Genomic DNA, 25,707 nt, shown 5'->3' with positions numbered 1-25,707 from the left:
GCTCTAGTACAAGATATGTCACTATACTTTTTTTTTTTGCATACCAGAAGATCAAAAGTAAACTGTGCTCTTCTGAAGCATAATAGACTGAAGTGACTCCTGTGCTCACAGAGGGTTTTGCACATAGGGTGTTAGAAGACCATATTCTAAACATAATTTTATGAAATGCTGTGGTACATTCATTCAGGGAGGCACACATAGTTATGGGCTTTTTTTTAAAAAAAAGCCCATAACTGAATGTTAATACTCTCTTAGGACAATACTTTGTCTGCAAGACTTGAGATATTGTTCACCATAAAATTTTCTATTGATTTAAAAAGAACTTCACATTCTAAGACTCTTGAGTATCATCAGTGTGAAAAATGAAGGTAAAAGACACATAACTTGTAATGGGGAACTTGTTCAGTCTGTAATTGTCATGTTCTGTTCAGCTTGGGAGCTCAAAATTAAGTAGAGCTAAAACGGTGTGGGATGATGTTCCTGAAACAAACTCTGTGCCCTCACATTTAATCTCAAATTACAATCACAGGGAAAACTTGTGCTTTTTATATAACTGCCTTTTTTTGGAAGCCTCTCTCAAAGCAGAGCAGTCCATCTTGACTCTCTCAGGAAGCTGCTGCTCCAGTTCTTGTTTCCAATCTTACACCATTGCAGTAGCAGTTTCCAGAGTTGATTAGAGTATGTTTATTTACAGTAGAGGGTATAATATAAAATGATACTAAAATGGATGGTGATGTAGCATTAAAATGATACCAACATTAACCTCCTAGAACAGGGGCAAAGCAATGTGCGCTGGTCTAAAAACTCTACTATTCTACTTGCACCAACTATGAAGAAACAGTGATTTCTCGCAGTGTGAATACTGCCCTTAGGCTGATGACACCATTTGTGTCCTACACATGTTGTGCAGCCACAGAATCTCCTGGCATCATTCTACTGAAGTCTAAAATAAATGTAATCAATCTTTCCCCCTTTTGAGAAGTAACACCAAAAAGCTGACATTTCTCGTTACATTTCTTGTTTATGGTATTGATGGGAAGTTGAGAATGTATTTGGATAATTACAAAACATCAAACATAAGACATCCAGACTACTGCTTAATACGTTTTTTCTAGGTCTTAACACAGAGAATGGCATCTAACAAATTTCCTGTTATTCTGATTCTGATATCTGTGAATCCATGTTGTTCCAGCAAAGCTTGATATTCAGAGCCACTTCTCTCCTTTCCTTCTGTCTGCACAAGCATGTTGAAAGACTGCAGCAGAGCTGTGCTCCTGTTCTTCTTTTCATTATCCAACACCATTTCAACCAGCAAAATTGCACAGCCTAGTTTAAAAACAAATGCATGCAACAGTTCTAATCCATTATCAGGCAAGACAATTTCTGCTGCCATATAGAGGGGTGCAAACTACAAGACCTGGGTGATTTCCTTTATCATTTATAGATTTGCTCTGCTATTAAATCCACTAATCAATGAATAATCCACTCCTCTCACAAACCCCAGGAAATTCCCTTTCACAGTATGGAGTGATGAAACACTCACAAGTCAAATCACGTCTCTGTTTTCAGAGGAAAAAGGGGATAACTTCTGTAGACTTGGCATGATGACTATAGAAAACAGTAAGACAGGAATAGAGTTGCATTTCTTTGAGATATACTGCTGTTTCACATTCATGTTGAAATGCCAAGCAGAGAGAAGAGTGGATGGCAAGCATTACAGAAGCAAAGGAGAAGTCAATGTTTCTGTTCAATACATTCTGTATACATTCTGTATGTTATTTCTGTAGGACCTAAAATTCTTTGTGGTGGGACTGACCTAAGGATGAAAATAGAACTTAAATCATCTGATTTACAGACCCTTCTTCTCCATATTCAGACTTGTGAGGGGAAAGGGATGTGAAGAGAAGGCTACTGACAAAAGCATTGCGATACGTACTTGCCTTTTGGCCTTACACCACCTCAGATGAAAATAGCAGCAGTTCAGAGTGATTTTATTAGGAAGCGCAGTGTAACATTCATACCTTTCTGCACTTTAATACAATCTCCTCAGAGCCATTCCAATTTGTACAGCTCAGACATTCGATAATAATCAAAAAGTTTTAAAACTTAACCCCTCCTCATTCTTCATGTTAGGAAATCTTTCCTTAGTTATGCATATTGCTTAGAATCTTTTCAGTGTTAAGACTACTAAATCCACTCCTTCTACCAGTCAGCAAAAGATATTCAGAGCAACTGAAAAACTTAATTTGTATATTAGTAAAATGAGCTTATAATTCCTCAGGTGACTGGCTGCATCACATGATTGTAGAACACCTGAGTCTGAAACAGACCACAGGAGCTCTCTAGTTCAGCCTCCCACTCATAGCAGGGCAGCTCTGCAATCAGCTCAGCTTCTTTAGGACTGGCTTCACACATGGAAGCCTCCAAGGACAGAGATTCCACAACCTCCCTGGACCATCTGCTCCAACGCTTAATTATCCTGAGAGTGCAAAGCTGTGGTACATGACCACAGACACCATGCCCAAGGGACTAATGCTTATTGTTGTGTTTAATCACAGAGTAAATGAAGGCTGGGTGGTAGCCAAACACATTCTATTCAAATTTTACAGTCAGAGACATAGTACTTAGGGGCACAGTTTTAAAGTCTGTGACAGTTACAAGAGTGCCAACTTTAGGATTTGATTGTTTCTGATTCAAACAGCTTAGAGCAGCTTAAGGAAGAGCATTATGAGCTTCATGAGTAACGACAAGACACATCTGATTGCCAGAATGAGTCTCTCTCAACATACAAACCTGTAAGCTAAGAGCAAGTTTCATGTCAACGTGGAAAAGAAACATTTTAAATTTATTCATTTGAATATTTGGCCTTATCTATTTTAAATGTCTGTACCAATAAGATCAGTCAAAATTCCATTCATAGAAACCTTCTGCTAAGAATTAAAAACCCCAATGTGGTAAAGTCTGACATTTCCCTGATTTTGTACACCTGACATGCTCTGTAGGAAGCCTGTTTCTCTTGATGAGTTGAGCCACTGTGGCACTTTTTCTTTACCCATTGGTCAAGGAACCAAAGTAACTCCTGATTAAGTAACATCCAGGCAGGTACAACTCTTAACCTTCCTCATTAACCCTCTCTGATTTGCTGAGGTTGCTGATTCAGTATTGGCACAGCCTCTTGTACACTAGTTTATTTGGACTGCTGCTGTACAAGCAACAGGCAAAAGCCTCACACCTGACAGAAAGAAAGCTAGTTTGAAAGTGTAACTTTAATTTCCAGAGAGACTTCCATTACACTTTAAAAAGAAAAAATAAATATCAAGGAAGTATCAGGAAATAAACATTAGGAGAGGTGACATTTCCAACAAATTACTTGAAGAGACTGGATACAGCATGCACTTCTCCAATTAAAGACTGAAGCGTGAAGAAACTTCTATTTTTTTCCATTTTCATACAAGGTTTTATACATAAATCCTAAAACTCATCTCATTAATGAAACAGAAAGCATATATGGCCATTCAACCATATTTAGAAAACCCCAGAAGTGACAGTAAGCCATATGAACAGCTCTCAGCTGCAGCCTGTGCAGGTAGATACTGTGGCTGGAGGTCAGAGGCTGCTGAAGTTCCTCTGTGACACTACAGCTATTGTAGGAGCATGTTTGAGGTTTGTTCCATTTCCACTTTTGCTTTAGAAAAGGTGCTTAAAAAGACTATATATGAGATGTTTTTGAGTAGTCTTACACAGCAGTGAAAAAGAGGACTATCATCCTCAAATTCAGGCAGATGGTACAATATTAATTTTTAATTTATGATAAAAATTAGTATTAACCACTGAATACTCTGGAGAGGGGGAATTCTCTTTAATTTTAAGGTCCAGTAGAACAAAGGTATTTATGTAGATCACTACAAACTTGCATTTTTAACCTGACTGGCTATACAAAGTTATGTCAAGTCTAACTAAGCTTAATACAGTCTGCAGAAGAACTGGACATTAAGGGATTTCAAACACAGGAGTTTCAGCCTGCTCCAGACACTTTTAAAATACACAGAATTCACTCTAGCAGAAGCTGCACTCCAACTTCCATCCAAGGCCTGTAACAACTATGCTTCAGACAAAGGGCCAAAATGATCCTCACTTGCCAATACAAACTGGTTGATGATGGGTATATTGCACAAGGGGTGGAAATTCAGCATCCCAGACTGTTTCTGGGCACACTACAGTGACAGATTCTTCTTGAAGCACAGAACAGCATCTAATAAGTTTCCTGTGATCTTAATTTGTACATCTGTAAATCCGTATTTCTCCAGTAGCTGTTTATATTCTGAGCTGCTTCTCTGCTTGCCTTCAGTCATACTGAGGGATTGCAGCACAGCTGCAGAAGGGTGCATCTTCTGTTCATCAAGCACAGTTTCTGCCACTAGCAAGGCACTTCCTGCATTTTGAAAACAACCAAAGGTGGTTCTGTGTAAGTATTTTTAGCTTCAATTTAAAAGTATTTCTTCAGAAGCAATTACAGAGGTCCTCTCAGATTGATTTTTTTTAATGGTCTTCAGTGGAAATCAGTGAAAGAAGTTTACTTTCAATGATCTTTCCTGGAAGCAACCATTTAATTGTTAAAAAGAAGGGAGAGTTTAGAGCACTGTCTCCAGAAGCTGAGATCACTTCCTGCCTATGCTCTTAAATTCAGCCTTGCTTTCAGTTGAACCAAACAACTCCTGTAAGCATCTGTCATAACCCAAACTTTTTATAAGATTAAGACAGTCGCCCAAAATTCCTTCGTAATTTATAATCGGGATTATAGTTTATGGACTAGGTCTTATTTTGCATCGTCCCCTCTGAAACAAACTTCAGATCTATAGTTGCATTAAAGAATCAGATTATCTTAGTGGTCAGGCTTTTCTGCTTTTTGTCTTCTTTGATCTTCAATACTGCCTGAATATGAACCAGCAGTGTGTCTTGGCAGTCCAAACGGATAACTGTCTTCTGGGATGCATCAAGCACAGGATCACTAAATCTGTGATTTAATCAGGTGATCACTAAACAGGTGACACCTCACTCTGTGCTGATACAGCCTTGCCTTGAGTACTGCATGCAGTTTTGAGCACCACAATATAAAAAAAAAAATATATATATACATACATATATATATATATATATATATATATATATATATTAGGCTATTAGAGACCACCCAGAGGAGGGCCAAAAAGATGGTGAAGGGTCTCAAGGGAAAGCCTTATAAGGAGCAGCTAAAGTCATTTACTTCATTCAGCCTGGAGGAGATTGATGGAAGACCTCATTGTGGTCCTCAACATCCTCACAAAGGGTAATGGAGGAAAAGTACTATCTTTTCACTCTTGTGACCAGTAACATGACTTAAGGAAACAACATGAAGCTGGGTCAGGGGAGGTTTAGTTTGGGTATCAGGAAAATGCTTTTCACCCAGAGGATGGCTCGGCACTGGAACAGGCTTCCCAGGGAAGTGATCACAGCACTAAGTCTGACAGAGTTCAAGGGGTGTTTGGCCAATGGGGCATCCTGCATAGGGCTATAGGTTGGACTTGAGGATCCTGATGGGTCCCTTTCAACCCAGCATATCCTTCAATTCTGTGTGTCATTTTGGGTGCCTCGGTGTATGTAACCGAGATGGTAAAGGGCCGTGAGGCCAAGATTCATGAGGTGCAGCTGAGGGCCCCTGATCTGTTCAGACTGGAGAACAGAAGGCTGAGGTGTGGCTTCATCACCATGTACAACTTCCTCAAAGGGAGCAGGAGAGGGGGAAGGTGCTGATCTCCTCTCTCTGGTGTACCAGTGACAGGGCACAAGGAAATGGAATGAAGCATCGGGAAGTTCAGACTGGACATTTGGAACAGATTTTTCACCCTGAGGGTGGTAGGCACTGGAACAGGCTCCCCAGGGAAGTTGTTGCAGCACCAAACCTGCTGGAGTTCAAGGACCATCTGGATGACATTCTTAGTCATATGAACTAGTTTTAGTTAAGCCTTCAAAAAGCAAGGAATTCTATTTGATGATCCTTATGGGTCACTTCCAACTACAGATACTCTGATGATTCCTCATTCAAGTGTAGTAGAAAGTCAAAGAGGCTGCGTATTTCTCATTGTATGCATGCATAAAGTAGCACTGAACTTCAGCCAGTTTACCATATTCTGGACACTACTGAGATAGCAAAACAACAGCAAAACAAACTGCTGCTTCTTGATTTACCCAAAGGAACTTTAGTTGGGCTAATTTTATGTATAGAAATAAGCACACGCTTACTTAATTGATGATACAGGGCTTAGTAAGAAAGACTGGGCATGACAGAGACTGGGGATATGATACAATTATATGTGAAGCCTGCAATTATAGTAAAAGCTTATTATATGTTGTTTTATTTGCAACTTTGTTTCCTTTTTCTTCATAAGTATTATCATAATGCAAACCTACACACTCAAGCAAAGGCTACTATGATTGAACAAAAAATATCATAAATTCATACTAGTAAAAGCATTAGTAAGTGCTCATTAAAGGTACATTAACATGCACCTTTAAGTTCACAAGATGAAAGAAACATACCTGGTCTGCAAACAGCTGATATCTTGCTTAACAGCACATGTATCTTTTCATCAGGCCAGTCATGAAGAACACGTGAAAGGATGTAAAGATCTGCTTCTGGAAGATTATCCTTGAAGAAGTCACCTGTTGGAAAGCAGAATTAGTACATTCCTACAGAAACCACAGAGTACATACTGCAAAAACAAGGTGCTTCAGCAGAGTACAAAAGCAACAAGAATGAACAGGTACAGGTATGCCCTGATTTGCAGATAAGGAAAGTGTAGTTAAAGAACAGATCATAGGCAAGAATTCTCTAACAAAAAATGGAGAGTAAACCTAAAGCAAGGAAGGAGACAAAGTTCTTTAAAGTTCTTTATAGTCAACATTTTGATCTTGTCTAGAAATTAAATACCTTGGACAAGCATATGCAACCTCTGCTTCCAGAGGTATTAAAAAAATTATTAATTCATACCTCTTTAGCCACATTCTCCAACCGTTTTTTTCTCCCCACTGTCTTGAAAAATACTATGCCCCCGTTTAGCACAGGTCAACCTATATTGCCCTGTACTAAGATACCTTTGGTGTTGGAGCAGCAGCAAAAGAACCTGTTTGTGCTCAAGGATTAAAGAAACCAGAAGAATGATCATGTGCTGCATTTACCTGACACAAATGTCACTGGAGCAGTGTGCTGTCCTGATGGCTGAAAGTAAGAGGTGTTTGCAATGACTTCTGGAAGGTCAAATACTGTGACCTTGAGATTTGGATATACTTGTACTAATTCATGAGCCAGAGCTCCAGTGCAACCTGTTAAGAGTTTAAAGAAGTCAAATCAAGTATTTTCTCCCAGAATTTGAAGACATTTTTAAAGACAAGTCTGTATGTAACATTGTGAAATAAAGACATCTAATCAGAACGAGAGGCAGACAGCTCAACAACTAACATGAGCAATAAGACTTCCTGGTTGATAGAGCAAAGTTTTAAGCTTGTGGAATGCAGGCATGACTCCTTACTGACACAGAATTGCAACTGGGACCTTTGATATCAGGGTTTTTCTAGGGAGTATCAAAATGTAAATGAAAAAGCAAATACTTCTATTAGTTGAAGAAAAATACCTCTAACTGTTTAACATTTACAAAGCACTGATACATGAAATTTGGCAAACACTCTCCACCATAGTAAAGATTGTCAAGTTCTGGAGTCTCTGCACAAGTGGTAATGCTTGTACCAATACTGGGTTAATTCCTCTGAGATATCTGACTCCTCAGGCACTAAATAAAGTATTCTTCCTTCAGTGGATCTTTCCCTATGTAATAACACTTCCTCTGTGCAGCTCCATGCACAGGGTTTCCTTTAAAAAAAAGGAATGCTAAAAAGCAGAATTTCTTCTGGTATATCATTGGTCTTCAACATTTTGATGGACATATTAGATATTAATAACTACAATACACAAACACAATAGAAAAGAATCTAAACTTTTGTTTCAGCAGTGCTGTGTTTCAGGTTTGACACCCCAGTAGTGGTGGTTCACTACTGTAATTACTTTTGAAGAGCTTGCATATGCCTAAGTAGAGCAACAACACTGCTGAAAATGGCAGTCCCAGCCCAATGCTGTATCACCTGAGCTACTACCTTCTTTCCTGTCTTGAATTGTGTAACTGACTGAGACAAACATTCACTTATCTTAAGCTATTCTAATACCATTTAGGTAACTCTGCTTTCAATTAGCCGCACTGTTCTTTTATCCTGACATTGCAATATCAGGAAAAAACCAGTAGATAATATTACTGCAGTTATAGTAAAAAAATATACATGTCTTTTAAGTAACAAAATGTGGAACTGAAATAAAGATTTTCCCTTTAATTTGTATACAAATTCAATTACAAGCAATACCTCCTAAATCACAAGCAGATTTAAACCGTGAAAGATCAAATGCTGTAGCCACATCTCTTGCTGTCAAGTGAGCAATGCTGTGCATGGCAGCCATGAAACGTTGCTTTACTTCCTGGCTCTGATAATAGTCCTAAAAAGGGGGAAAAGCAGTATAATTAAAGTTTATTTTCATAGTTAATTTAAACTATGTACAACCAAGGCAGTAGGTGAACATCAGAATTCCCAAAATGCAAAGGTCCATCAAAAGTGCCTCTGACTATTTGCTCATGCAAATCCTTTGCTGCAGTGATAATCAGATTTTTGCATCCCCTCAAGAATTCTGATCACACAGACATCGTGAAAGGACAGATTTAGGAGAATGAAAGACAAATTCTACTGCTCCTTCTTTGTATCCTCACAAATTGCTTTCATTTCACTCAAAACATTTATTCTTCCATGATGGAAAAATAACTAGATAATTGCACCATACCATAAATCAGAAATGTTAAAGGTCATTCCGTTTTTTTTGATTAGGAAACAAGCAAGCATTCAGTAGCAGAATCTCATGCCTTTACCTTTTCAAGGACACACAGAGATCCCTTTACCTTTCACTTTTATACAAATTTCACCAGTTATGGCTGGCTTTGCAACTGCCATGAAGTGGAAATATCTCCAGGCTGTGGTGTGCATAGTGCCATAGAAGCTTATACAGAACTACAAAACTTCAATAAGGAGATCAGATCCCTTCTCCACTGCATCAATGCAAACCAGCTTTGACTACACAGCACAGCCTCAACTGCATGCACATTACAGTCAACTGACTGGTGTCCAACATGGAAGGAGTACATGTGTGGTAATGTACTATCTGGTATTATAAAAAGGACACAAACATAAATTAATCAGGGCCAGAGGTTGTTCTGAGAGTCTGTCAGTGGGATGGGAAACACTTCGTCTGGAGAATTTTTGTCAGCACTCAAATTTCCCAATATATTCTGTGATTGCTCCACTACTTCACAGCCTAAAGTTGAAGGGAACAGAAGCCTGAGACTGGTGAATTGCACTGTGCTTCTACCATTTCTGAGACTGACAAACTTTCTTCAGACAGCTCAGTCTCCATTTGCCTAGATCGGTTCTGGGCTCCCCACAGCTGGTTTTGATACTAAGAGTTTATATTACCTTAAATAGATCACCTGCTTTCTTTCCAAAGGCTCGATGATTCTGTCTGCTCCCTTCTTTGACAGCAGACTCCAAGTTTGTGAAGAGAGGCCAAAGGTGATCATTAGAATGGATAATGTAGCCATGAAGTGAGTATTTACCATCTGAGGTCAGGTAGGTATTTGCTGAGTCTGTATTACTGTAACCTTATGGGAAGAACACAGTTGTAACCAGCTTAGTTTCAGTGCTTTGCAACTGTTGTTTAAACTCTGAAGCCATGTTTCCCTGCATAAATAACTAGTCAATCCTGACCTTATGATCTATTATTATTTTTCCACAAAAAGTAATTTTCTGAAAGTTAATTTTCTGAAATTTGCTGAAAGGAGTAAGTACTTAGTTTCAAAAAAGAATTTAGATGCTGGAAAATATAGATACACACCAATTTCATTTTTTACTTTAAACCAGAGTACTTCAGATACCTAATATTCAAGGAACAGTATTAGAACTTCCTCATTCTTGACTGTATTTTTGTTTAGATTATGGCTGCTTCTTCCCTGAATTAAAAGCTTTCTCCATCTTGTCTTTAGGACTTTTTCATTTGCCTTGTCCTGTAACAGAGTTTAAAAGACTCCTCTATTTTATTTTCTTCACACCTAACCATTTCAAGTCTTACCATGTAAATGATGCACATGGAAATTTAGAACTACATAGTGTGGACTGAAAAAAATAATCCTAATACTGACTCCCTCATTTACATACACATTCATGGATTGATTCAGTTAGGAGCACTTAAGTTTAAGTTGCTGTCCACAGAGGGATGCTCCCTATTGAAAGTCTGATCCTCTGCTGAAGCCTGACAGCACTGCTGCAGCAGGAAATGGAATTTGACAGTCATTTTAGATAGAAACACAGAATCACTTCAATGGAAAAGCCTTCTCAGGTTATCAAGTACAACCTTTAACCCAGCACTGTTAAGTCCACCACTTAACCAGGTTCTCAAGTACCACATCTACATACCTTTTAAATATTTCCAGGGATGGTGACTCAGCCACTTCCCTGGGCAGCCTGTTCCAATACTTGGAAGAAATTTTTACTAATATTCAATCTAAATCTCCCCTGGCCTGCCTTGAGGCTGTTTCCTCTTATCTTGCTGTTAGTTACTTGTAAAAAGAGACCATCTCCCACCTAGCAATGTCCTCACACATAGTTGTGGAGAACAATAAGGTCTCTTCTGACCCTCCTTTGCTTCAGGTTTAACAACCCCAGCTCCCTCAGCCGCTCCTCATCAGACTTACACTCCAGATCCTTCATCAGCTCCATTACCCTTCTCTGGACATGCTGCAGCACCTCAGTGTCTTTCCTGTCATGAGGGGCTCAAAACTGACCACAGGATTCAAGCTGAGGCCTCACCAGTGCTGAGCACAGCGGCAGTCAATCCCCTGGTCCTGCTGACCCCACTACTGCTGATGGAGGTCAGGATGCTCTTTGGCCACCTGGGCACATGCTGGCTCATGTTCAGCTGCTTTTGAACACCACCAGGTCCTTTTCCACTGGGCAGCTTTCCTGCCACTTTTCCCCCAGCCTGTAGCACTGCATGGGGTTGTGACTCAAGTACAGATGACAGATCTTAGCTATTACACTGTTTCCTGGGACTGTCCAAGCAACCTTTTCTTAAAAATTTGGTCAGTATTACGTCCAGAGAGCAAAAACAATCTGAGATTTCCATAAAGGAGACTTGAATTTGTTCATTACATAAAAGCTTCCCCCAGATGAAACAATTCCAGCTACTACTAATGAAAGCAAAGGAATCCATTCCCCTCTGCCCCAAATTCAAGTTACCCACAATATCAAGTCAGAACCTGTGACCTTAAAGGCATCTCTTCCAGTCCTGCCTGTCTTTTAGTACCATATACAGTTGCAGGGAGGGTAAATTAATCACCTTGTGGTGTTTTCTCCAGTAATCCAAGAGAAGCACATGCATCAAGGAGTCTTTCAGTTCCACATACAGAGGTTCCAACATCGTTTGCAATATCCACAGCCTTCATTGGACCTTTGTCTTTCAGATGATCAAATATCTTCAGCTTAGAGGCTACAAACAGAGCCTATGTGTAGGTAAGAAATTGTTATTGTGCTGTGTTTATCAAAAAACAAAATAATGACATTGTTTGCCTAGAATTATTCTACACAACTACTGTTAAGCTGCAACACAATTTAACAAGCCTCCTAAAAATTGCTCCCCTCCTTCTCAGAGGACCTCAGTATCTTGGACAAATAACTTTTAACAATGGTGTTTGTGAGAGAAGGGAGCTCACAGTATTCTGGAATGCAGCCAACAAATTTTGTATGAAGACACACTACTTTGAGATATTTAGCACTTCCACATCTATATGGCTGTGACGTAATAGTACATTCTTAAGCATATGAGCCAATACCAAAATTTGATAAAAAATATTATAATTATTAAAAATTAAATTTTATATACCCAAAGCATAAGAAATTAAAAAATTCTCCAATAAGATAGTGTAATAGGTTCATTTGCTAAAATACAGGTCTTTATTTTATTAAAAGGAAAAAACCCAAAAAGAACAAAGAGAATGAAACTTCATAGAAGAACTGTACTACAGGCACACCTTAACAGGATGTGTACACATGGAATGGGGACAAAAGAACAGCTAGTGCCTGATGGTGAAGAAAACCTCATGGGCAATGGCTGCCTTAAATTGAAAACCTTAGCTGAACTTTTTAAAAGACACGCAAACCAAACCAGAGAGTAAAGTTATTAACGTATGGTAATATATACCTTTCCATTCAAAATTAATTTGCAATTCTGCCATTTCTATATTCTGAAGCAGGAAAAACCAAGGAACTTATGGAGAGTACAACAGTGGAAGCAAATGCAGAACCACAAAATCCATTTCCTTACAATTGCAAGCAACTATAATGAAATTTAAATCTAAAGGTAATCAAGGAAAGAAGTGCCTTGACATTCTGCTTAATAAAAATCAAAGGGAGAAAAAGAGATGAACTTCAAAAGATAGGTCTGCTACTGCATGTATTTGTATTTTATCATCACATCTTTTTGTTTTATTTTATAACAACTTTGTCATTTTAATAAGAACATATAGCTGGGATTTATTATAATTCAGGATTTCGCAATGCTGATCCAATTACATCTAGTTTACAATCAGATGGCTTCTGAGACCTTCCCAGTCTTTGGACTGATACCAACTGGAAACTATTAGGACAGGAAAAAGAAGGTGAGAAGATAAGACAGAAAACTTGGCTGACCTACCTATTCAGCAATTCTCAGTTCAAAAAAAAAAAAAAAAAGGACTTAAAGAAGAAAAAAAAATGTCAAAGATCTGAGTACAGATCAGACTATGTAAATTTGGAATAAAGTAAACTTCAAAGTTTTTTAACTTACAAGTATTTAACCCTGATCCCCTCCTGTTCTGTAACAGAGCAGCTCAGAGGAAATTAGGCAGCAATACCTTCACCTGCAGGAGACTTTACTCTGCTTTATAAAGTTCTTGAAGAATCACTAAATTCATCCAAGAATCAAAATGAAAAATACTTGAGAGTTTTTGTGGAAATAAGTGCTTCTGTGTACTTATACCTATTCTGCAAATGGAAACATGATGAGTTTTGTCAGATCACAATTCATCACTACTGGTAATTAATTTTACAAAGATCCATGAAGTGGGAAAAAAAAAACCCACTAGCTCAGCATGTGATTCTGTACTTGATACTATGACTTTATACTGGAGTAATGAGAAAGTAAAGCGCTTTCTTTTATTTCCAGCCTCCACTGTCTTTCACTGCACAAAACTATTCAGCATCACATCACTGTAAACAGTATATGTAATATACAACCACATGCTGATGGTTCTCCATATTTATTTTTATTTAAATTGAAGAAATGCTAAGCATCATCTCACCCATTCAAATACATAACTCCCTATAGGTACACAAGAAGTTCACAAATGCAGCAGCCTCAAAGCCACTTTATTCCAAACCTCTCAGGACAGCTTTGTATGCCTGCGAGCAGCACGCCCACAGAACCACACCACATGATCACACTACAGTCTTGCTTCAGAGCTGAGCACAGCTCTCCACTGTTTCAGTGAAACTATTGTTCACTGCCTGCTGTGCCCCCCTCCATTCACCTCAAAGTTGCTGGATCTTTAGTTCCAAGTTTGCATTTCACAGCCACTTCAGCTCTTCTTTCCCACCTCTTCCTAAAACAAATATCTTGATGGAGACCAGTGATTTATTAGAATGATCACTGTTCATTTCTTCTTTGCTTTCTTCACTACTTTCTTTGCCACACTGGAACTATGTAGAAAATCTGGGAATACTTAAAATAGCCAGCTATGCATTTCTCATTATGCCTGGCTGAAACGGAGCATGTGACCTTGTTTGTGAGCTGTTATGAGTATGCCGCCATTAGATATGGCATGGATATTATCAGTTAAACACATCCAGAACATGAAGCAGGTTATTAACAAGTAATATTCTGATGAGGCAGGCAATAAAAAATTAAGATCTTCCACAGAATTCTAATGCAAAGCATTAAAAGTTACAAAGGAAGTATAATATATACAATCCTTGTCACAGTTTTAAGTCAGGTGAATTAACCACATGAAATGCTTTCTTTGAAGAGTATATCATTCCAGCTTAGTTGTGCTCTTCTGATCAGTAAAAAAAGAAAAATCTGCAGCTTCTTTTCCCTCTCAAGAGATAAAATTATCAAACAGGTAACTGAAATTTCACAGAACACAAAAACAAATACAAAAAGACAAACCCAGCAATGTTTGCACTGCACCAGAAGATTCAGCTATCTTAAGAATCTCCAGAACATCAGTGATCCTTTTTCCTAATTATTAATACATCCCTTCCCCAGCGGAAGTATTTCACAGTACCTGTTACATACCTGAAATCCACTGAAACAAATGTATCAGACAACAATATAATGATTAGTTTTATTTTTCCCTTACCTTTGAAGCTCTAAAACCATCCATCAGCTGTAGAATTCTGGATGGAAGTTTTGATGCACTCTGTGACACTCCATTCTGATTTTCCAAAGGTACTGTAAAATCAGTTCTGACAGCAGAAGTGTTATCAAAATTGTAAGCAGCTCCTGAGGAATCCATCCCACTGCAGTCCAACTTACTAACAACTTTGTGCTCTGTGAAATTTGAAGATTCACTTTCTCCATCACTTAGGTTCTCAAAAGTGTCCACAGAAGGGATAGAGTCATACTTTTTATGTTGTACATTATGCTTAGAGGGTGGATAGTACAATTCTGCTAACTTCTTGCAGAAGTGATTCAGAGGAAATCCCACCACATTCAAGAAGTCTCCATGGACATACTCAACTAACATTCCACCAAGGGCCTGGATACCATATCCACCAGCCTTGTCCCTGGGGGAGAGAAAGGAAAAAGAAATCTATAACATAGCTCTAATCAAGGTTAAGAGTAGAGGCATCACAGAACACTAATAAACCAGCAGTACTGCAGAGGCTGGAATAAAGACTTGTACCTAAGTTACACGCAGATTAAATCTACTAGGTTGGCTCAACACTTCAATTTGTAAATCACAAGATAAACATAAGGATCAGCATTTCTACTAAGGATGAGGAGGTCAAAGGTCTTGATGCTTCAGACAGTGCAAGTGCAACAGTCACCGAAGCAGCAGGTGACTGCAGTCAGAGTGTGTTGTCATAAGTTACCGAGTTGTGGCTACCAAAAACGTAACAGGGTCACCAAGAGCAACACTGCCACTGGGTCACTAGATGCATACTGACCCTCACCCCATTCCACAAGATGCTGGAAAGCCTTTGGGAGTGTCATGTCCCAAAGGAGCTCAACAAAGACAACCCTTTAGATGATCATGGAACACATCTTGTAGATCTCAGTCATAGGAATACCTAAAATGAGGATTGGGAAGACAGGACTTCCTTGGAAAATAGCAACCTAATCAAATGAGATCCATATTTAGCCCTATCCATCCATCTCTTGTGCAACCATCTCAGATAGAATAGAGTTGTGGTTCATAACACTGTGCTCTTAGATGTCATGGTAATACTGGTAATTTGGCACAGGAATGTACATGCACAGAAACTAACCTTGGAAATCTAATTTGTCTTTAGTTGTAATTATGCAAATTCCACAGACTGGAATGGAAATATATACAAGGCAGATAAACGGCAGTAGACCCAACAATTTTACTGTTCTTATACAAGGAACAAGGCAGTTAAAAGTATGCTTCCTACATAACATCAGAATCTGAAAGCCTGTGTCAGCAAGCTTAGAAACCAAAGGTCAGTCAGTCTCAGATCTATTTACTTAAGGTAGTATAAAAATACACAAACTGCTTGAGAAAGAAGGTTACTACACAAAAAAATATTGCTAATTTTTTCATCTGAAATTTCATCAGAAACAGCTCTTTATTTTTAGTACTTACCTCTGGATTCCCTTTCTAATAGCATGCTAAAACAAATAGAGGAATCAGTAAGCCAGCAAGTAGGATTTTCTGAATTGCTATGAATTGTGGAACAGGAATTTTCCTTTAATCTTGAATTGTAAGCACTACCTTATAACTTGGTCATTATTTAAATTATTTCTTCTTTTATAACATTCTCATGATTTACATCAGCTAAATTAGGACTATTATAATGCCTAAAATGTCCTCTCATTTTTCAATGAAATTATAGTTGTTTTGGTATATGCTTGCAGGTAGGCAAAAAACATTATAACTATCAAAAGCAGCAGTATCATACTCCCAGCAAGAACATTAACAGAAATGACTACATATGGATTTTTCTACGACACTGTTCTAAGATTGGATCCTGAAAAGAACATTTATATTCTGTATGTTATTCCTTCACAGTAAAATGTGAAACTGTACAGCTGAAGGCTCTGTCATCACCTCCTTCCCAGACTGCAGTAGAGTCCTTTGATTTCACTGCCATCAGAGGAGAGCTACTATAACCATATAGGATTTTCAGGCTAGCAGTTCTAAGCAGAGACAGATAAATTTGTTCATAAAAGAAAGATTACAAAATAAAAAGCTGGGTCAAAGTCTACTCATTATATAAGCCCAAAACAGTTAGGATTACTGTGGTACAGCCTTCTTTCTACAGATACACAGAAAAAAAAAAAAAAAAAAAGAAACAGTGCCTGCAAGTAGAAAGAGGAATAGGAAAAAAACAAAAACCAAAACATCTTTCTGAAGCCAAAATTTGAAGGTTTTTATAGCATCATCACAAACTACCTTGAGACAGCAATTTGTCCTCCTTCCTTACCCATACTTTACATGACCTATGTATTTCTAGTATCACCAGTGATTGACTTACATACTATATTCCAATTTTCTTCTTGCTAGAAAAAGAACTGAATTTAATTCACAACAGAACTAGTAATTTTTCTTTTTTGTTTCATGGGATTATTGAGTCTTGTATTATTTCAGGAAATTATTTTACCATGTAATTTTTTTTTTTAAAAATAAGGAATGGTCACTTTTTGTTTAGAAAAACCTGTATGCATAGAATTGTGTGGACATGGAGGGAACAAAAATAAACAAAAAAAAAGTGCTGTGAGATACTTCTCCTTACCGTTTTGCAAAGTTTGTAGGACACTGTGTTTAGTAGTTCCTTTGCAAAGTCAGAGTAAGTGCTTCCTATTATATAAACATAATAGGAACATATATAAACAGGATTATATAAACAAAGATCAATTGGCTTCTACCTCAGAGAGTAATAAAATACATTCTCTGAACCTGTGGTCCTTGAGAAACCCTTGATGTCACACACTGCTTTTAGGAGAATGAATAGAACAACCCAGCACTGCTCACAAGCTGTTTTGGTGCAGCAAAGTACTGCTAAAGCTATTTGCTTCCAGAAGAAATATTCCGAATATTCCAAAATATTTTTCAACCTCATATTCTTCCTAAAAATCCATGGTCATTTCTCCTTCAAACTGCAATTTTATGGTCCACTACATCTAAACATCATACTAACTAGCATAGTAAACATCACCTTCCAAAAACCTACATAGGAATTTATTACAAGCTGTAGTCTTGCCAAAATACTCTCTCCCTATAATCCAATTTACAAATCAGTCTATTCAGTAAACTGTGAACCTTACATATTCACAAAGTATGCCTCATTTACACATAAGCATTGAAATATATCCAAAGTCTACACTGGTTTATTTTCCCCAGTAAAACGTGGCTTTATTGTTTTATAGCACAAATGAGTTTAAAAACCACCACAATTTCTTACAGGGTCAGAATCGAAGCTACAGGGACAAAAGTTCACATCGTATCACCTGATATGCGGTCCATAGTGCTAACTATGCCTTCAGGCAGCTTCAGCTAACACAAAGGGAAAACAGATTCCTTTCCCTCGTTGTCTCCAAATAAGTGCTTTTTCTTTTTTTAAGCAATCTAGTGAACTTCATCTTAGGAGTAGTAATTAGGCATTCTGTTCTCATCCAATTTCTTCCACAGAATCACTGTTGTCTGGTATATTGTCTTCACCAATGTTGCCTATATAGGTCAGTAACTATATTACCAGAGTAGCAGAAATGCATAAACTGAAGGACAATTCTGGCACAGCAACACATGGTGTTTTTACTTTTCACATGGATAAGTAAAAATTAAGCTGGTGTTCCTTGCATCAGAGCAGTGATTTTGATAAACTAAACGCACCAAATTCTAGCTTTCTCCCAATACAGTTCCATGACACCCTGATTATCCAACACTTAATTCTTTTCACCTGTTTGTAATGAACTATGCATTGTCTTGGGCACTGAAGATCCCTGAATACCTCTGCTAACAGAAAGATAATTGTATATTGCACAATTGCTTGCTCTAATCCAGAGTATTTCAAGTCTTCACTTTTCAAGTTCATTAGGGTTCTAAAAAGGTAGCTCACTTTCCCTGGAGAAATGACAGCTTTGCACAAGAGCAAAACAGTGACCTTGCATCACCCATAGCATCATTTATCATATACACAGTGCAAAATTTCACAGAATACAGGGCAATATTTTACACTGGCTTAATAATGTACTCTAAGACCTATTCTCAAGTGTTGTGAGAATTACAACACTTACATTGGCTCCCCACTATGAATATACTCCCATAAGAGCTCTTCAGACAGCTCAGAAAATTTTACTTTAGTCTCTTCATAGAAATCGGTGATTTCCATCTCTAGTTGATTGTCTACAGAAAGAAAAAGGCCTTATTAGAAACAGGAATTATAGTTTAGAGAGCGTAACATCTAGGTTGTTTGTCTTAATCATTTGACATTTTTGCTTGAGAAACATTAGATATATTGCATAGATGTATGAAATGACTAATAATGTTCTTTACAGACAGTGGGCTCAACTTCCCCAAAACAGTAGGAGTTTTCAGTTTCAGTCTCTGCAGTTCTGTGTCAGGGCTAACAGACTGCTCTTCCTGTATGGAATATATTCTTAAAATTAACAATCCTCACACAAAGCTTTTTATGGATGTTGGCACACACATCTAGCACTGAGTACAAAGAAAAGAAGGCTACAAGCACCCTTCCAACTTTATGACTGTTGTCAAAGAACTCTTAACAACGTATCAGAGTCCAACACGGTAGCTGTCATAAAAGTGGGTACGTGCAGCTGCACCTGCATTTCAGACGTGGGTATTCAGCAGTCCCATCAAGAACAATTTCTGTCATCTTCCTATCATCTCCCAAGAGATGACAAGATTATTTAAGACTTCTGTAGCTGGAAGTGGATGAGGGAAGGTTCAATAAAGTACTGCACACCTGGGTATGGACCTGCTGCATATGGTGACCCTGCTGTCACTGCCGACAGAGGCTTCTCCAAAACATGTTCAAAAGGTAACAGCCTTGCACAAATGAGTGTGCACATCACAGATTATTACCTCTCTCTACTCTTTTATATAAACATCAAGCATCTCCTGTTACCACAGTTCTGGCAGCAGTGGAAATGCTTGAGGAGGAGTAAAACATATTTGCAGTTCACACCAAAGGAAGAATGCTAACCAATTTCTAATGGTGATACTGCGAAGCCCAAACAAAATTTTAAAAATTGGTGCATATGAAGACATTACTGTGTCTTTCAGTATTGATAACAAATTCTAGTCAGCTAAAAAAAACCCACTTCATCTTTAATAAGTTAAAAAACACACTATAATTATAAATTGTAAATACAGTTTATAATAATTCTCCAAAACTGTTCTATCTATTGCATCTCTTGGGGAATCTGCTGACTAAAGGTATATTTTTATTCATCTGACTGTGATGCAGCTCAAATTTGTAAACTTCAAATGAGAAGTGCTGTTATAGCATCACTATTACAGTTGGGTGCACTTCACTTTCTTCCTAGACTAAACAGTTAAAGGTGTTATTTATATAGCTGGGTTGCTCACAGAACTCCTTGGTAACATGTTTTATTTATTTTGTAGCAGCTCTCCCTCTACTGTACTAGCATATTAGCAGTACTGCATCACTAACTTTAATTCTATTTTGTAAGAGTTAAGAGCAACCATTCCAGAAATGATTAAAAGCTGTTAATTTGTGTGCAGAAAGACTATGTCCAGCAACATGTCTGCAAAAGCTCTACTAAAAGACTATTGGCACAATTATCAGACAATGCTCTTCAAGCACTTCTCAAATTATATTAATGGTATAGTTTCCATAAAAATTACTCCCTTTGTCTATAAATTATGTGATAAAGAACATTGGTGTATTGCTCCTTAGAGCTTCTTAACAGTCTCGGGCATTAGGCTCCAATTGGTCTAAGCACAACATAGAATGAAGTTGATATGGATCACATCCAGCTCAGTCTCTCAGTCTGTAGTACCTTACTTGAATTTAATTTAGAATATTCCACAACTTACACTGGCCTTTCAATTAGTCTCATAGCAGAGACAGTATTTCTGATCTCCATTGTGTCTTGTTGCTTTCCCTTCTGTGTGAAAACTGAATACAGGAAGAAGGCTGTTTTTTGTGGGGAGTCTTTAATTTATATTTTGATAAGGCAGTTATTGAGTAGAAAACCAATTCAGACTGTATATGAAACATTTTCATCCTGTTTCTTTACTTGTACATGCTATCACGAGAGGAATTTTGAAAACAAATATAAGTTGTAATAAAATGATGCATACCTTTACTGCAGCAGTGTATAATAGCCACGCCTGTGAAAACACTGTGCTCTTTCCCATTTAACCTGTCAGGCAAAAAATGTCCATTAAGCAACAGTCCTATGAAATGTTCTACATTATTATATTGCTACACTCTGAGAAGCAGACCATTACATAAATGTATCACTCAATGGATCTGACATGCATCCATAACAAATAAATTTTAAATAAATAAATTTTTATTTCAGTATTGCTGAAAAGATAACGGCAAAACAAACCAAAAACAACGACATAAAAAACACTACCAAAAGCTGCAGTCATTTCAAGGTTCCAAAATACCATTTGTATAAGAGTAGTCCATAGTATCAACTCATTCACTGTACATCAGGGAAGTGACTATTCCAAGTGCATTAGAAAAGGCCAGTTGGCATAAATACTACTGTTACAGCCATCTGCGCTGAAAAATGGCAATAAATAGCTAGGTGATGTAACTCAGACTAAACATGTAATAGGGAACTAGAGCATATGTTCTCATTTCACCCAGACTGGCCCCCAGAGTGCAGAAGAGCCCAGATTCCCTTACCCTGGCTCTCTCTTGGAGCAGCTCTGGAGTGCCACGCTGTGGCCAATTAGTTCTGAGGATTTTATTACCTGCTGTGTAAGCAACAGATGTATAATAGCAGAGGATTGTGAATCTTTGAAGAGACTATTTAAGGAATAATCTCATAAAGATTAGCCAGGATTTTTTTTCATGAGATCAGAAGTATCTCGCGTGCTCTGTCCCCCACAAGATTGTAGACTAAACTGTAAGATGAAACAGTGTGTGAAAATTTTAACTTGACACATTGGATATATGCAAAGATACATCATCTTGTCTGCCTTTTTCCCTGGAGTTCCAAAAAGTTAAGTATTAAGTACTTTTCATATCCCTAATTAAGAGATTGACCTACTAAACTTACAACAAACAAAACCCAAAAAAATTTGCATGTATCCCTTCTGTGCAACCCTTTTGATAATCTAAGTGATGGAGAAATTGCATCTTCAAATTTCATGTCTTACTTAAAACTACACACCTTGATAGCATCCTGTAGGCATCTTGCTTATCAACTGGTTTCTCCAGTATCTGCTCATCCACAGACTAAAACAGAAAAATAGAGTGAGTGTGCTGCTTTTTCTCACTTTTCAGAAACTGACGTCAGAAATTATGTTCATATCATGATTTCAGCCAGGGCTCAAACTTGAGTCTATTGAGTAGAGCAAGAAGCACAGATACTTTGGTGGAACAGGTAATTAAGTGTCAAGCACATGAGTGCCATACTCTACCCTCCAATGGGTGCACCTCTCAAACAAAAGGATAATTTAACTTTTTCTGTCCTTAACAGTTCACTGTCTCTGTGAAGAGGTCAGGTACAAAGGCACAACATAGAACAGTTCACAGGATCTGGACTTCTTGACAGACAAGTCACCTGAGAACAGAACTTCCATGACATACTAGAAGATCCAAGGCAATACTTATGGCAATATTAGCATCCCCAAAACCAGTAGGAAGGCTTCTAGCTCTCAAGACTTCAAAAAGTTGTTGGGAAAAAACCCTAAAAACCACATCAACAAACCCCATAAAGATGTATCATAACGCAAGTATAGCTTCACAGTGAAGGCAACTTTCAAACTTAAACCTAAAGATACAAGTATTTTCTACACTTGTCATAAATTAAAATAATGCTAAATCACTAAAGACTTCTTACCACAATAGTGTCTGCTCCTATGACAACATCAGGTGTTCTCATATGCTTCTGCAAAAGCATAAAAAAGAAGTCATTTGTCAGAAGATGCAAAGAGAACAAAATCTTTTAAGACATAAGGTAAGAAAATAGCAATTTACTGGTTTAAAAGTAGGGCTCTACACTGACCTGAAAACAGACACTATTTCTCCTTTTGCACTGTTCATGAAATAGTAAACATTTATATCACCGTAAAAATGAGGCTTGAGCACATCATTCTCAAGCCACAGACTTGCCCAAATATGTTACTGATGAATAAATGCATCCAGGAAATAAAGTGCATTCTCAAAAGTCAAGCTGGTTTTCAAGGTAGCAAAAAATTCCTTTAAAGGAAGTGCCTAGTGTTTGGAAGCCAGAGAATACAGGCCTCTAGGATCATTTCTCCAAGCAAAATTTTACTGACAAATAAACCTGTTTTTTTTAGCTACACTTTTGTGTTTTTCTCTCAAAAGCGAACACAGTCTATTTTTTTAAAATATGAGAAGTAGTGATACATAAAAATTCCTTGTAAATCTTTCTTGACTTTAAACAGTACCTGTCTTTATAGCTAAGTTTTGATTTACCTGATTATTACAAGATATACTGCTGTTGCTTATCACAATATGATATGAAACCTGCCTGTAAGTGTTACCATTATAATAAAACATTCATAGGCAGGTAATTCTTCTAGACAAAGACTTGATGTGCTCTAAATGGTTCAACCATATCTAGAATTAGCTTTACAAATCCCTATAATGAAGAAGCATTGTGAAATCCACCGAACTAGCACTATCACCAGCACAGTATTTTGCAATGAAAGCCCAAAGTAAGTAATTTAGCGAGGTTGGGTTTAAAATCCACTCTTCTGTTTTACCATTGTCTGGAAAGTAGCTGACAGAATCCTGGGTAACGATTTACATTGGAGACCATGCAATATTTGTTTTGAAGAATGGTGACATCTGGCAACACTGTTAATTTAAAGTGTTCAACATTCCTTTTCTGTTGCTAGAATAGGATCAGCAAACACCCCTCTCTTTCAGAGCTATATTATTAAGAAAATATTATGGTCCATTCTGTGAGATTTAATCTGCTTGACTTTTAAATAGGTTCTGGTAGCAAAGAGCCTTTGTGTTCAAACAGTGATCACAGCCAAGGGCATAAGTCAAACACCACTGATAGTGTAAGTTGCATCACTAGTTTTGATAAAATTTAGGATACAAAATGGATGCCTCGTGTAACAGAATCTGAAATAATATCAACTTCTCCCTTCTTAAAATTAGATATACAAATTCTGTTTTAAAACATTGTGGGCAAAGAAAGAGTATTTTTTTTTTTCTGCTTTCCTCCAGTACACACAATTTCTGAGCTATTCTTATCACTTCATCAGTGCAAGCTACAACAAAGCACTAGAATCAATCAATGTTTTTCTGTGGAGTATGTCTCCACAATCAAGAAATATCTGGAATGAAGTTAGCCATACACCTGGCTGTTGAAAGAAATGATGGAATTTATATCCTGCACAAGAGTAGGTATGATGCTGACAACAGATGCAGGCTGCTTCAGTTTGTGAAAAGCTTGAACTGCAGGCATGAGACTTCTGATTAGGTAATTCAAGACATCATCTTTCACAAATGACAGGAAAACATCCATTAGCCTTCAGTGGAGAAAAAGGACTCGGGGATCACTTACGCAGTGCAAGCAAATTAAGTCACAGTAACATGCAACACCTAAAGACAAAAAGCTCATTAATGTAATAGTAACTCACTACATGCATTCTGTTTGCTACTTCAAGAGCCTTCTGTTTTGCTGTTTCCACAGCATACTCATAAGGAGCTTTAAAAGATGACTTTTCTAGTGTCTCCTTAAACCAGGATGGAACCACCTCAAACCGCAGGCCCTGTAACACAGAAAAGTGATGCAGTCAGTCTGACCTCATCATTAAACATTGCTCTCAAGGCACATTAAATGAATAGAAAATCTGACATCTGTTTTCTGCACTTTAACACACCTGCCCCCAAAACACACACAAAAAACTCCCCAGTGCTTCTATTGGTGTTTGGTGCATACATATCCTTTGCAAGCAATCTAAAACAAAACAATCAGAACTTTAAAACTGGTGTGTATACTTGATTTTGCCCTTATTTATTAGAACCTAATCACATTAGTAATTTCATTATTCTTTTCGTATAAAAACAATGAAGTGTGTAAGCTTATACTGTTGTATAAGCTTACACACTAATAAACAGAGGATTGTACCACTGGCTTTTTAAAAATTTAATCCATCCATAGCACTTTACTCATGCAACAGCAGTGCACATTCTTACAGGAGCTTTACTGCACTTTATGTATCCTTAGACATATGCTAAATAGAAAACAAAACCAAACTGTTTCTGATTAGTTTCATCAAACAATGCCGAACTATTCTTCCAACGTTTTGCTTCTAGGCTACATTTGTACATTTGCACCCGGCAGCCATTCTATGTTTCTAATAACTTAGTGCATGACTGAACCTCGGTGCTTCTCCACACATCCGTATTTTGAAGTTATTTCTTCCACTAAAGCTCAGTTTATCGGTTGAATTATTAAGAATGGCAATACTAAACAACTTAAGTTCGATAGGCGATAGCCAAGTGCTATTCAAAAGCCTCCCTCAGCCCGCCCAGCGAGGCTAACACGTTCCTCCGCAGGGACTGAGCGTCAGAATGCCGGGTTACGGCCTCCTTCACTCCGCACCAGCGCCTTTCGGAAAGCACCCGCCTCCTTTATTCCCGCTCCCCTCCCGCTGCTCTCACGGAGCGGGGCCCGGGCCCCGTGCGGGGCGAGCGGCCGCGGCCGCACTCACCACGTTGGTGAGGATCTCCTGCCGGCGCGGCGAGGCGCTGGCCAGCACCACCCGCTTGCTGACCAGCTTCCCCAGCACCGGGTTCAACACCATAGCGGCGCCCGGCGGCACACGGCTCTGCTCCGCGCTGGCCGCGGCGGGCCGGGGCGGATGGCGGCACACGGCTCTGCTCCGCGCTGGCCGGGGCGGATGGCGGCGGCACACAGGCGGATGGCGGCGGCACACAGGCGGATGGCGGCACACAGGCGGATGGCGGCACACGGCTCTGCTCCGCGCTGGCCGGGCCGGGCCGGGGCGGATGGCGGCACACGGCTCTGCTCCGCGCTGGCCGGGCCGGGCCGGGGCGGCGCATTATGTGGCGGCGGGGCCGCGGGGCGGA

At 38.5% G+C, this 25,707-nt stretch overlaps 1 protein-coding gene across 2 annotated transcripts; it reads right to left on the bottom strand.

The window, feature by feature from the left end:
• Positions 1 to 1,001: 1,001 nt before the first annotated feature.
• Positions 1,002 to 25,469, bottom strand: ASMTL (acetylserotonin O-methyltransferase like). 2 transcript variants are annotated; one of them, XM_021546597.3, is made up of 13 exons: positions 25,329 to 25,469; positions 24,252 to 24,383; positions 22,472 to 22,519; positions 21,800 to 21,864; positions 20,751 to 20,812; positions 18,698 to 18,806; positions 14,577 to 15,003; positions 11,519 to 11,681; positions 9,601 to 9,785; positions 8,446 to 8,575; positions 7,216 to 7,359; positions 6,577 to 6,699; positions 1,002 to 1,326 (listed from the first exon to the last, which is right to left on the bottom strand). In XM_021546597.3, exons 1-13 carry the CDS (start codon positions 25,419 to 25,421, stop codon positions 1,112 to 1,114), a joined length of 1,896 nt encoding a protein of 631 aa, XP_021402272.1. In that variant the 5' UTR covers positions 25,422 to 25,469; the 3' UTR covers positions 1,002 to 1,111. The 2 variants fall into 2 exon arrangements, with proteins under 2 accessions (XP_021402272.1, XP_021402271.1); XM_021546596.2 differs by lacking the exon at positions 1,002 to 1,326 and adding an exon at positions 3,836 to 4,432.
• Between the last annotated feature and the right edge of the window lie 238 nt (positions 25,470 to 25,707).

This window comes from Lonchura striata, chromosome 2, assembly GCF_046129695.1.
Source record: "Lonchura striata isolate bLonStr1 chromosome 2, bLonStr1.mat, whole genome shotgun sequence".
Lineage (NCBI taxonomy): Eukaryota > Metazoa > Chordata > Aves > Passeriformes > Estrildidae > Lonchura > Lonchura striata.
This window is presented reverse-complemented; position numbering and strand designations above follow the sequence as displayed.

Bases quoted from the DNA above. Each gene is read 5' to 3' on its own strand.
- ASMTL (XM_021546596.2), bottom strand. From the start codon at position 25,421: ATGGTGTTGAACCCGGTGCTGGGGAAGCTGGTCAGCAAGCGGGTGGTG. The intron at 24,384-25,328 runs GTGAGTGCGGCC...TCTGTGTTACAG, and splicing joins AGGAGATCCTCACCAACGTG to GGCCTGCGGTTTGAGGTGGT. The intron at 18,807-20,750 runs GTATGCATCATT...TTCTTTCTGTAG, and splicing joins TATACACTGCTGCAGTAAAG to ACAATCAACTAGAGATGGAA.